The 14162-nt window shown below is 29.9% G+C and overlaps 2 protein-coding genes across 2 annotated transcripts in view; both read right to left on the minus strand.

Moving 5' to 3' along the window:
• Window positions 1-2316: 2316 nt before the first annotated feature.
• MS3_00010477 (uncharacterized protein) lies at window positions 2317-7069 on the minus strand (the record flags this gene model as incomplete). The annotated part of the gene is made up of 3 exons (XM_051218845.1): window positions 2317-2645; window positions 4642-5130; window positions 7057-7069. The coding sequence occupies 3 exons, from the start codon at window positions 7067-7069 to the stop codon at window positions 2317-2319; spliced, it is 831 nt and encodes a 276-aa protein (XP_051072339.1).
• Window positions 7070-8828: 1759 nt separating this feature from the next.
• Window positions 8829-14162, minus strand: part of MS3_00010478 (uncharacterized protein) — a gene marked incomplete at both ends in the record, with an annotated part of 178673 nt that continues 173339 nt past the window's right edge. The window contains 3 exons of the mRNA XM_051218846.1: window positions 8829-9367; window positions 11375-11492; window positions 12981-13264. Of these exons, the coding sequence (XP_051072340.1) occupies window positions 8829-9367; window positions 11375-11492; window positions 12981-13264 (941 nt within the window). The remainder of the gene's footprint in view (window positions 9368-11374; window positions 11493-12980; window positions 13265-14162) is intronic.

Here is a 14162-nt window from a genome sequence, read left to right on the forward strand (position 1 = left end):
CTGAATCCTTTAATATTTAAACATACCCCGACTTACGTTGTCTTGGGAAACTGGATTGTGTCTACTACTGTGACACAGCCAGTCTACAGTTCGGCACTTAGATTTACTATAAATGCTGTCCAGTTTTGTTTATACTAGGTATAGTACAGATGGAGGATTAATTGATTCAAATCTCGATTTATTTATATTTAAGTCATACTACTAGATATTTCCAAATCTTTATGCATAATTATTTCTAATATCATCCCAGCATTTCTCCCAAAGGTACTTGTAGTAGTAATCATGCTTGTAACTTGTTACCATAAACATTTCTTAATTATATCACAGTTTCAATAACATCCTTCTAAAGTAAAGTTTTATTGTCAAATCTATTTAAAGTTAGTGTACTTTTCGATGTTGTTGAATACCCACTTATATGATAATGATGTTGGGTTTGAACTTCAATTTGAAACGGGAACTTCTCTACTGATTTCTTTTACAATAAAATAGGTAGATCTTAATAAAAAGTAATTTGTTTAAGGTAGTCACAACAAGAATTAAGTGAGCCGGTATGGATAATAATATATAGCGCAAATGTGTATTGTGTCAATTTGGTGGAGTTTCGCTCTTTGAGCTGGAAGACGAATCTTCACCAAAATCGTCTATCTGAACTACAAATTTTTACCATCTCATGTATTGACTCAGGTCGTTGTATTATATACAATGAAAGAGAATTACCAAAATAAAAAGGGAAAGAAATAGGAAAATAACCTAATCTGACTTATGAGGAAACGGATCACGATATTTATTCTCTGAATGGATGCTAATTTGGCCATCTTGTAATGACTTCTTTCAAAAATTAAAATAGTCATGATGAGATTTAATTCACACGATAACTATAAAAGTGTTGTGAATTCACGACTACTTTGAAGATGTCTATATGCTACCATTACAATGCATCATCCTATTTATTTAGATAAAAATATGTCAACGACATATGAATTGATTCATTTTCAGAATATGAACATAGTAACCAGTTCACTCCAATCCTTGAAGATAATTATCCTCTTCTAGGCGATTATAATTTTCCAGTAATCCAACCATATCGTATCTCAGAAACAATCAATATTTAAAATCCGTTGATGTCAAGTGATTGAAGGCATGTGAGAGAAACCCTATGTGGATCCATGTTTCACGTGAGTTAGCGAAACCGACTAGTTAGTTGCCTTTCGCTTTTACAAAATACTATTTACAAGTACGGAAAACTAGAAAGAATCGTTAAGTTGAATTCAAGCTTACACTCTACTTTCCAATAATCTATCGGTGTAAAACTTTGTTCATGAACAATCTCCTCTTAGAAAGATTACTTCCAAGAAAAAAATCTATAGACATCATTAATATAGATGTATTTCTATTTTCATATAAACTGACAATGAATAATAACAATAAGAGAACTTTTTTTTTACAACAGAAATTGAATGATACAAGCGTATGAAGGAATCTCGGAAAACACATAAAGATAATGAGAAATACAGAATAACTAAATAGTTCATCACACAAATAAAAAGAGATAAATAAAAGAGCACAAGATAAAATATTCATAAGAACAAATGAAATAACAAAAATTAACTTGAATTTGTAAGTAGATACAATGAAAGTTATTAGCACAAAAATAATGGCAGCTGTATGTTAATTAATATAATATTAGAATTGATAAAGACAAATATGACAACAACGCTGTTTGATTGATCTAACCACTGCCCATTCACCGCAAACCGCCTCTTTGACCTATTCATTCAATTGATTAAATAATTAACCCATTCCCAATAATAAAATACATAAAATCTAGAAATCGCTTTTGTAGACACTTTTTTTTAAAAACGATATGTAAATGTTTTTTGCTATTGTTGTTGTTATTGTTGTTGCTACGTCATTCGGAACAAAGAGTGTAAAAGAAGAAATTGAAGTGAACTTTTAGATATTTAATAAAATTATATGAAGAAAAAAAAAGGGCGTTTGTTGCATAAAGACAATTTTTCAAGTGCACATATCTAATATTCTTATTTATTTATACAATAAGTAAGTAGATTTTATCTTCAAATCTGTGATGTGTAAAGCAAAATAAATAAAAAAGGAGGAAGAAAAAAGAAAAAAAAGAATAATACAACACACAATAAATAATAAACTCTACTTCCAATAAAATAAATGATAATGTGATTAAATAAAAGAAAACAAATTCGAAAATAAATTAACGAAAGTAACCATTTTTAAGTGGTTAAAGTGAATTTTGATATACACATTTAGTTGAATTAAAATAAACAACTAATAAACAGTTTTTCACATAGATCTATTATTATTATCATTATTATCATTTGTGGTGTCAGCATCCGCGGTAACGTCAATTAATTCTGTCAATTGTTGATAGTTTGAATTGTCAGTGTTTAGATTAGATTGTAATAAAGGAATTTTAGATTTTGATAACATATCTATACGTGAATTATTACAATTTGAACCGGGCATAGTTACAGAATCTTTATTTGTTTTCGTATTGGATTGAATTAAATTAGAATCAGTTGGTAATGAATCATTTCTAGGTGAGGATGTAGAAAGTTGAGATTTAGACATTGTTTTACTTATTTGAGGTAAATGTTCAGATTGAATGACACCTATAAAAGTATTGACAAAAAAAAACATTTAAAAAAAATGAAACAGTTCAGTACAACTTTTGGTAATAAAAACTCAATAAATCAGTCGAACATAGTCAACTTAGCACCTGGTATCAATTGACATCAATTCCAATACCTACGCCACAACAACAAGAATAAAGAATATGGAATAGAAGCTATAGAATTTAGTAAACAGTTACTAGATAAATGCAGTCAAGACTTTGTTATAAATATTGTATCTACAATATGAACTAAATGAGATCCAAGCTAATCAACAAAATTTATGCAATCTCATTTCGACATTAGTAAACTACCTTTAATATGATAAAATTATGATTTATCCAATTCTGAAGTAAAATATCACTGATACTAATCATCTTCTTACAGATGAGTACAAAAAGAAATTCAAATGTCAAATAATTACTATTGTAAATTCATATATTAATTACATTGTCCAATTAATGATTCGTTTGATTAAAACCAATTTTTCTTTCAACAATTTTCTGTTAAATCATATCAATTTTTAGCTTGTAGAATAGTTTAGACAGTGATCATCCAATACCTACACCACAACAACAATTAGTGATCATAAACATTTAGTCTATTGAATAATAATATACAGTTAGTTTCTCTTTTTAATCATTTAAAATTGTTTAACTGAAATTAAACCATATAGTAATCTCATTGATTTCAACCATTTAACTAAGATATTCTTCGAGACCTTGGGTACATTTGAATTATGCATAAACTACTTATTCATCAGTAACTAAAGACAAGAAATCAATATAAGAATATTTGTCAAAATGAGAAAGAATAGTTCGACAGAAATTGGTTGCCGAGTATAGAGAAGACATTTGATGTATATAATTTTCAGACAAGAACTCAGTAGTCTAATATATATCGCTTTGAAGTCCAGAGTAATACATTCTTGCCTGAAATTTTCCATTGGAACCCTTATATTTAATAATTTACATGTGTTTCCAACTGGAAAGTTTTCAAGTAGATAAATCGACTATCCAGGATTAATTACATTGTAATTCATTTACAACATTCTAAATTACATAATAAATAAAGAATAATATGTTAGGGATGCAGAGGAATATACCAATAATTATCGTGTTAAGTCTAATGGTGTCCTTGGACGTTAAATGGACATTTCCATTGGTCAATATTCATTTCACCTGTCAAATATTGTACAAATGTTGTTTTCTATTTTATGGTACGATGTGGTCTGGTTAGTTGGTATATAAATAGAGTATGTCTGAAATATAATGATTCACATCTCAGAGGCTGTGACTTGCGTTCTGGACTCAACTGGCTGGGCTAGACAGGAAAGCGGGACTAATCAGAACTCTAGGCCGTTCACTACGTGTTTTACGTGTCACTGGATCGATCAATAATACGCTGCGCATCTAACCTGCAGTCCACACGTTACAACATAATACTAACGAAATTTATAAGTTAACAGTTAGGTAATCAAAATTTAGTTTCAGTGGTATATTTAACATTTTTAGGATAATGTGTGAGTAATAATTTTTTCCGTAAAAAGCTCTTCATATGAATCAATATCAACTGAAAATGTATTGTATTCACTACTTAAGACGTGCTAGTAGTATTCATCTTTTGATTCTGATCAAATGCTACTACTACTACTTCTATTACTAAATACAATCGACATGTGTCTCAGTCATTACACTGCAATTAAGCCAATGATGAAATTGTATGAAGATTTCATTAAACTACATTTATAAACTGATTTATTAAATTCTATTTTCCTGTCTTAACAGTATTATGATCAAAGATGGTTGATGAATAGCAGTGGAATTCAGGACGCGGGTTTCGCCATATTTAGTATTCGTCAGTTAGATGTTCATCACGTGTGAGCTGAAAGTTTTGATTTTGATTTCATAATTGAGTACTGTTGAGTAGTTACGACCTATTTAGTGTTATTTAGCTTTCATATGATTTATATTTGTGATAAAGACTACATACATACCAGATTGTTTGTTATTGAATTCTTTGGAAAATGTTGGTGTTGTGTTACTTATGGAAGGTATACAAATTGCTGAAGCACGCCTTTGATGTAAATTATCATCTACACTTTTTTCATAAATTGTTTCACCATGCATACTATTTCTATGAGGTTGAGATAATGAAGCAGCAGAATGACGAGATGGTATTATCGCCTGTCGATCATGACGATACTTAATATTATTACTATTAGCATTAGTGTTATCAGTGATAGTATTATCATTTTCATCGTTATTTTTAACTACATTCAAATCATGATTTGATGTAGGTAATGATGCATATGAACTGGCTGACGTTGTACTATATTGTGATGTTGGTGATGATCGTAGACGATGGGCGAAGGAAGAGGATTTACGCTGAAGCGTTGTCAATATAGGTGTGATTGGTGCGATTGCACAATCAGATGAACTGTGTAAATCTTCATTAAAGTCACCAATCGGTTTCCATTGAGGAGCTAATTTTGTTTAACAAGAGAAAAGAGACAAAAATTAAGAAAAAATAAGGGACAAGTGAAAACACAAGCGATTATTTTATGCTCTGACATCAAAACATAGGTATAAGGGGTTTGTGGAGGTAGTTGAATTTTCACAGTCTATATCATGGACTGATCTTAGATAACCATTGAAAATCGAGAAGCAATTCAACTGAGGATGGAACCCAGGAACTTCAGTTTCACGACTAGTGCCTGACCTCTAGATCATTTACCAGTTACTCAATGGTGTATATGTCTAACTTCAATCAATTCATGATATTGTGCAATAATCAACCGCTGCCATTGGCGCGTGACCGTCTGATGCTTCTTGGCTTTCAGTGATTATCTAACTAAGATCAGTCTGTTATTAAAACTATGAAAATAAAATATAGACCAAATAGTTATCGATGTCTGTTACGATGAACGCATATATTTATATTCTGAAACTAATTGGAGTATCAGTGAAAACTATAGAACATTCAGTATGGACATATGATCTTTAGGTCTCCCAGCGGGTGTATCACCAATAGACTGGTGAGTTGATGAACGTTGGTTAATATTTTTAATTTGTGATATGGTAGGACATGTATTCAATGTTTGATAGTTCTTATTTCACTTCCTACAATGTCTCAATGGAGCACCAAGAATTCCTCTTTATTAGCCACCAGAGATATACTGTTGATAGGGTGGGAAGTCAGTGAAGACTGGATCATATTACAAAACTACTAAATGGTATGACTAATAGTCCAAGTAGACCAATATCAAACAGTTGAATGTTAGATTAAAAGCAGTTGGTAGAAAGTTCTAGACCTAGGTTCCTTGATAATTGACCCCTATCTGCAAGACTTAACTGCTCATTTTGATGGAACATATGTTCTTTCTAGTATTTGAACTCGTGAAACACAGTTTGATAGTCAAATATTTTAATACTGTGTGATGAGTGTTTAAAACTAAGGATGAAGGAAATCAGTTTTCTCTCAGGATTACTAATAAACTCTATTAACAAGTGTTAACTGTCATGAATTTTAGACTCAAGGCATCTTGATGACCGCTTTTAGTAACTTTGTAGTAAACATAGTATACAATTTCTATAAATAATTCCTATACTTCAATCATATCCCATTATCATTTAAATATGCAGTGAATAAAATTCCTGTTGCAACCCTCAGTCTGTGATATTAAAATTGACATTTCAGAAAAGGAGTACATTATAAAAAGTACAGAATTAGAGGGTAATTATGATCAATAAAATTCGTGGATATTAAACATCAGAATAAGGTCTCAATCACTTCAGTTTGATTTTATATACAGTATAAACCAAGAATTTTAATTCAGCCAGTTGGATTTTCGAATTAGTTGAGTCCCACTAATCAACCTTCACAAATGACCTATATCAAGAAAGTAATCGAATATTTTATAACTTTTTGATTGAGATGATGAATCGATCAATGTTAGACTACCAGATTAAGATAAATAAAATCATACAGTTTTAGTGAAAGAAATTTTTGGTTGAATACTGTTTATTTCGGTTAAAAATTCTTTTTACTATTTTGGTGTCATTTTTTCCATACAGAAAAGTCGATTTTATTTCCGAACATATTTCCTCAGTTGGTTAGTGGTTTAGATTTCGTTTGAGATAAGATAGTCAATTGTATGACCAACTTATCAGTTCGACTACTTCGATCATTCTAGCACTTATTCAACTAATTATTTAGTGACAATAAAAGTTCAATAACTAGTGTTAAATTATTTATATGATTGTAGGTCAACTGATAAAACTGGTTAATTCATTATCTGGTTGTGACCTGATTTTCTATATTGACATTGATTATTTACATAGTACACAGTGATAGAAATTAGGACTATTTGAATGATTATACACTTACATGATCCAATAATTATCTTTACTGTAGATTATCATAAGTGAATTTCAAGGAATTAATGTGTTTACAAAGTGAAGCAGAATGAATTTGAACTATAGATTCATAAACACAGATTTTCATAGTATTTTTGATCGAGATCATGAATTGATCAATGTTAGATCACCACTGAGAACCTGGAATCACTGGACGGCCATTTCGTCCCAGTATGGAACTCCTCAACAGTATGCATCCACGATATTGCACACAGAATCCAAACCTAAGACCGGTCTCGTGCGCGAATACCTAACCTCTAGATCAGTGAGCCGGCGTCCAACAGTGTATTTAATGAGATAATACATTAGTAACGAGTGATGAAGTCAAAATACCATTTACCAGTCAGTTTCTGATAATCTTTAATGTTAATTTGTGTTTAATGATAACTGAATGCTATCGATTTGGTTGTATAAACTATGTATAAACTTAAGTGAGGTCACTATCATTATTCACCACTTTCATGATGATTTATTAGGAATAGTCTGGACGGGGGTATCCAATTGGGGATTCGTAATGTATTGCAGTCATATGCTTTGCTGTTCGATATCAATTAATATAAAACTAAAATTAGGTGGCTTTTACCAAGGATTAATTTTCAAGAAGTTAATGTAGTATGAATTCTTTCTTCAATCTAAATAGGACGAAAAGACTTCTTATATAACTTGGATTTTAAGCATGGTTTTCAATACTATGTACCGTTAGTGGTAAAACACACCAAATAATGTTCAAACCATAGATATCTATTTAATGGCTTATTATCGTTCCAGATCAGTAATTATATTCTTAAAAATATACGTAACATCAATAAAAGTACAGGTCTAAAATATTTAATTACTATTTCATACCAGTAAATAAATATCAAGTTATGATAAATATATATTTTTAATATAAATCATGAACTGATTTCAGCTAGAACACCGTTGAAAATCTGAAAGCATTGGACTGTCGTTTCGTCCTATTATGAGACTCCTCAGAGATGGTGATCCAAGATATCCCAGGACCACAGGTCTCACTTGTGAACGCTTAACCTTTAGACCAGAGAGCCAGCATCGAGATTTAAACTATGAAAATCCTACAATCTCTACAAACCCTCTTATACATTCTTGATTCGTAAGGTAAGGTTGATACATCTTTAAGAAAGTACGTTGCATAATATAATCGTACTAATATATATATGCATAGCAACTACAACTTAATTGTATACGACCACGTTAAAACAGCATGCATGATATATATGAAAACAAATATCAAGTGCATTGAAACAAATGTGTTGAATAAATTTGATAGGCTTCACAACAACAATAGAACGATCACAACATACTTTAACAACAAACATTATGATGATAATGACGATAGTGCTTTAAATGATGACAGTGATGATGGTAATATTTAAGCATTTCACTTAAAAAATTATTAACAACATGTAGCACAACACAATATCAAACAGTAATTATGATGCATGCTTACTGGATCATAATAACAAATTTAAATATAGATGACTAGATTCCATTTGATCAAAGTAAAGACAATAATTACTCCAGTGTTGGCCAATGTAAAGAACATCATGAATGTTAAGTTAAATTACAAAGAAAACATTTTATATATTTAAAGAATTGATAACTAAATAACTTTTAAGAATTTTAGAAGTTGGTTTTGTGTAAAATGAAGAAATAACGTATAAAGTGTGAATATATGCATATATATAAATGTATATTTATGAATGTATGTAGTTTGTAGTTGACATTGTTTATTAAGAAGTTTAGATTATTTTCTAGTATGTAATGATTGATGTTTCTTTCCTAGTGTATGAGAATTAGTGGTATTATTATTATTATTATAACTACAGTTATTATGATTTGCTGGATTAGGCTTTGTACTAGGTATAACTAAATAAAATGCATTATCTTGTCCAGGACCATTCATCATTAATTGATATAAATTATGAGTATCATTACGTGAACGTTTATGAACAGTTTTTAAACGTGATGAACTAGATAAAGATGATTCAGAAGATTTAATTATAGAATTTTTAGTCGTTGTATTCGATATAAGATAATCAGTAATCTGTTTACCATCATGACAACTACTACTGTGACCACTTTCACTACAGCTACTTGTTGAACTAATCCCTGGATGATTATATTTATAATTATTACTACTATTATTTAAGTTGTTTCGATGATTTGATTTTATTGTTGAAGATGAATGTTGAAAAGTAACAGATGAAGGAAACCAGTATGAACCGTGACCAACACCGGCTGCTTTAGCTAAATCTGCTATACTAGTTAAGCGTTCACAGGCATCTAAAAAATAAATATGCGTGTGTATATGTGCATGCATAATGGATCAGAATGTGCACATATTGTAGTGAATAGAATCATACACATGGAAATATGCATGCAATAGAAAAATTGAGATTCCATATGCGAAATTCATATACATATACGATTTTATGTGTACAATAAAAAGAGAGAAATGTGTCAAATGGATAGGATAATATAAATGAAAAACATAGGAGAAAAGCAAAAGAAAAAAGTTCATATAATAAGAAGCAATAAACAATATGAAATATATACAATATTTAACTATTTGAAATTATTTATATATCAAATGAGTGTACTGATCTGAAGTCTGGTGTTATGGTGTACATTACTACGAACTGTCTAGAAAGTAAACATTATTCAAAACACTGTTCTCAAAACGTCCAGCCACCAACTGGATAATGTTAAGTTTAGACAGAATTTTAAACAAAATAAAATCCACTAATGCATTTGTCAACTTATATTGATCAAACCAGGTGGGATATATTTTACATATACTGAAACTCTATTTACTTTAACGCGACATGTTAGTTGATAATAAAAACTATGTTATACAGTGGCCAGGTAGTTACACAACACTGATCTATGTAGTCTGTAGCAATTATTTCTTATGAGCCTCAAAATAGCAGCTTAAGTGGACGTTTAGTAACATGAATTAAGGTGGAATAGCCGCCTAGTAGTTAAAAGACAGCTTTCAATAATTCATTCTAAGATTCGAACTTAGCTTCGCCTCTCAATTTCGGTAGTTAAACAGTGTTGGTAGTTTTTATATGGAAACTGTGTCTTTGAAGTGAGCACATTAAACTTTGTGTTTGGCTACTGAGCTACATAAAGAAATAAATAAAATACATGGCATACAATTAATCTTATTGATCTATCCAAATAAGCGATATTTCATCATTTTACATATTTCTGTCCTTTGCTCTAATTTTTTTCTTATGACCTTTCAATCTTACGACTTTTTTCCAGTGTGGATATTGATATTTTCATTCCTTTCAACCTTCTTTACATAATTTTCTTTGTGGTGCTAACACAAAGTAAGGGTTTTATTACGCCTTGTTCATCCTCATATATCTAAAATTTATGCTAAATATATGCATAAACGTATATGTACACTACTTTAGATTCATATGGTATACACCTTAGACTTCATAGGTCTTCTTAACTCGTACTCAAGCGTGTATAAACATCTACGAATTAGCATTAACAAAATAACTACTGAAAACTAAACAGCACTGATTATCTATTTCTTCCAAGTATGAAACTCCTTAGAACTGAAGACAAATGATCCTTCTGTTAACAACCATATATATATATATATATATATATATATATATATATATATATATATATATATATCAGAAAAGTAATTTAATGTGTGTTGGGAAGGTATACAAACTTTGTGAAAAGATATTAGTAATGGTTTGTAATTTCCAACTTTTTTATCATGGCTGCAATTGATCAGTCCCTATTGAGATATGTGTACCCAAAGCAAATTATCCCGCTGGCTTGGTGGATAATAAGTTAGAGTTTAAAGCAATAAGCGTTGGGTTCGAATCCTGGCGTGAACATTAACACTAGTATGCAGGCATGTTTAACTGATGATCCTCAGATACTGTAGTGGACGCTACACACAATATTGTGTTAGCAATGAGTAGTGGAACTTGACATCGATGTCCTACAACTGTCAGATGGAATGAAGGGTTTAAGTACATCGAAAACAAGGTGTTACCACAACACGAAGAGATCAGACTAGAAGATGGTTCAAATTGAAGAACGCACCGATAATGCAAATGGAAGATTGAAGGCTATATATATGTAATATGTAGATACTTCCTACAATAAAAATAAACTCCTTGTGCCTATTGTCGTGTTTTGCAATACTATGAAACGTGGAGCCTGGATTCTACATTTATTCATAATCAAAAATTTAGTCTTGTATATATATATATATATAATAGAGGAGAGGAAAATGAGACTGAAACGTACCTCGACATGGATCATTTTTAACTAAAAATTCATCCAGTGTCACCCAACCACCACCTACACGAACCATTACAGCACTACGAAGGATGCGAACTAGACATAATTTTTGTGAGTCACCGAACTGTATATCAGGAAAAAAACATTGATCAGTTTACAATATATCATAAAGAAAAGAGACAAGAGAATACTTATATAAAATACGATATGATAGTTAAATGGAATTTCGTGTAACAAAATATATACAAGAAACCTAATACATTCTAGTCAATATTAACTTACAGTTGATTAAGTAAAAATAAAGCAGAATGAGTTTCAAATGTTTACATGATGGTCTTATGAGTCATTTAACTAATTTATTGAGTGATTATTCAAGAAACAATATCCTCAATATATAATATAAATAATAAAATAAAGAGATTAATAATATTTATCAGCCTTTTGAAAACAAATCAACTTTATACCATTGGAAAGTTTATCATTGAAATGATAAAATTTTCAAGACATGAGATTCAATACCTAGTTTTACTCACTTTTGTATTTATCAGCGATACTTCAGGTGATTGGAGATAGTCAACAGGAAGCTCTGCTACTTAGATTAGTGGTTACATAGGATCTTGATAGATAATCTTTGTTTACCACCAAAAAGTAGCCGGATATGAGATTGATCATTACTCATTGACTAGTCAGCGTAATTAGTAACACATATTTATATTATTTTCTAATATCTGTATATTCTTTGTTTTATATGTTTTTCTAAACTATATAGAAACTTTATCCTTAAAGTTTATAACGAATAAGTACCGTGGAGAGTTTTCCTGGACTGATTACGAAAAAGTACTTGTTAACATGAAGATAGTACTGTCACATGAGATTTAAGTCCTTTTGCAAATAAAACGATAGTCTTAAATTTACTTTATAACAGCAAAATCATTATCCGTTCCTATATAAAACTAATAATTATGAAAACTAGTCTCTAAATAGAATATTTATAAAGAATGGTTAGTATTTATAATCTTTGAGTTAAGGAGACGCTTATTAGTAATATTTCTGAAAATAAATACAAGGTTATCTTGAAAGTTAATTATAAAAATATTTTGTGTATGACATGAACATGAAACTTGTTCCACATTTTAAAAAATTGATATGGAATTTATAGAGCCCGGTGATATTGAATTTCAACCCTCCAAAAATACTAGATGAGTACCTGGAAAGTTTCGAAGAATAACGAATGGTGTATTATCTATTCTGTACAACCATTTTATTAACCAAGTACTCTGAATGAATTCACGCTGTTAGACAATGGTAGTCAGTCTACAAGGACTAAGGTATTGTATATACTGTTAAGCACTAAAAAAACTATATATCTTCAATATCAAAACACTCTATAATTTCCCTGTCTTTTTGATAGTCTTGAAATTTCATACTGTAGCCAGAGATACTGCAATCTAGATCAACAGTGAATAACACTGAGTTAAGTTTCTTGAGATTCAAATTGTAAACTTGATATAAAGAAAAAAATTCTATTAATTACTGTGATATTGTCAGATTTATAAAATGCATTGTTAGTTTGTAAATCCACTATATTTATTTATACTGAATTAAAACTAACCCGATATTTATTTGTTGCCATTTTCTTAATTTTATATGTGTTATGACATGTACACAATCCAACTTGACGTTTTAATTCATCATTAATGGTTTCTTCATCCGATGGACCGAAACGATTTAAACTTAATGAACTACCACCATTAGTATTCGATGATGATGTTCTATCCAAATTACTATAATTAGCTCTTAGTGCATTTAAACATTCACGATAATCAATATATCCATCTCCATTAGCATCGAATATATCTGCAACTGTTTCCATTTCAACACGACTTGTTTGGAATTCTATATAAATGGAGAGAAAAGACTTTATTCAGAAAAAAAAGATCTGAAAGAATTGAGAAGAATCTTTAGAGAATGATGTATTATTTGGTAGGAGATGATAATTTAATCAAAGAATTATAAAAAAAGAAATCTACTTTCCAGAAGAAAATTACAAATAACATATATCAACAGTTAAAGCATTTCCAAAGAGCATTATACATCATGAAAGAAGTTAAATTTCAATCTATTTATGTAAAGACAATAGCATAAAGCTAAACTATTTGTATATAAGAAAATATATATATATATACTCGAGAACCAGACAATAAAACTATGATAACAATCTACTTAGAATGAAAATAAATCTAAATATGACTTGTTAAATATTTAAAAAATTTTAATCCCCCCTAATAGTAAAATTGACTAGATTGTACCAGGGCAGTTAGTTTTTCGAGTACAATGTAAACAGAGTGTACTCAAGAGGCGGCAAGTCGTGTTCAATGTTTAAGACTCGCAATGATTGGAAGACCATCGAGTTGAGGGTAGTCACAGAAACCAAAAAAAGTTCATATAATTGTGATTTAATATAATGGGAAATTTTTAGCGATTAAAAACATTTTAATCCTACTAAAATAACATAAATGTTGATAATTTCAATAGTTTTGTTAAGATAATTTATCAGTTGTGATTATTTCTCAACTTATATGTAGATTATCCTGAAAGATGAAACAAAATGAGAATATTCTATGCCTAGAAAAGATAAGAACTAATTAGAAATGAAAGTCTTCAAAACGCAACTTTCAAAATTGATTATAATATTTTATCTTATTTTTCACTCTACAACTATTTACTACTCGTCTGAGTATGTTCTAGTTCCTCATTACAAATATTATTACTATTATTATTAACTTTTATGGTT

The sequence above is a fragment of the Schistosoma haematobium genome, chromosome ZW (genome assembly GCF_000699445.3).
Source record: "Schistosoma haematobium chromosome ZW, whole genome shotgun sequence".
Taxonomy (NCBI): domain Eukaryota; kingdom Metazoa; phylum Platyhelminthes; class Trematoda; order Strigeidida; family Schistosomatidae; genus Schistosoma; species Schistosoma haematobium.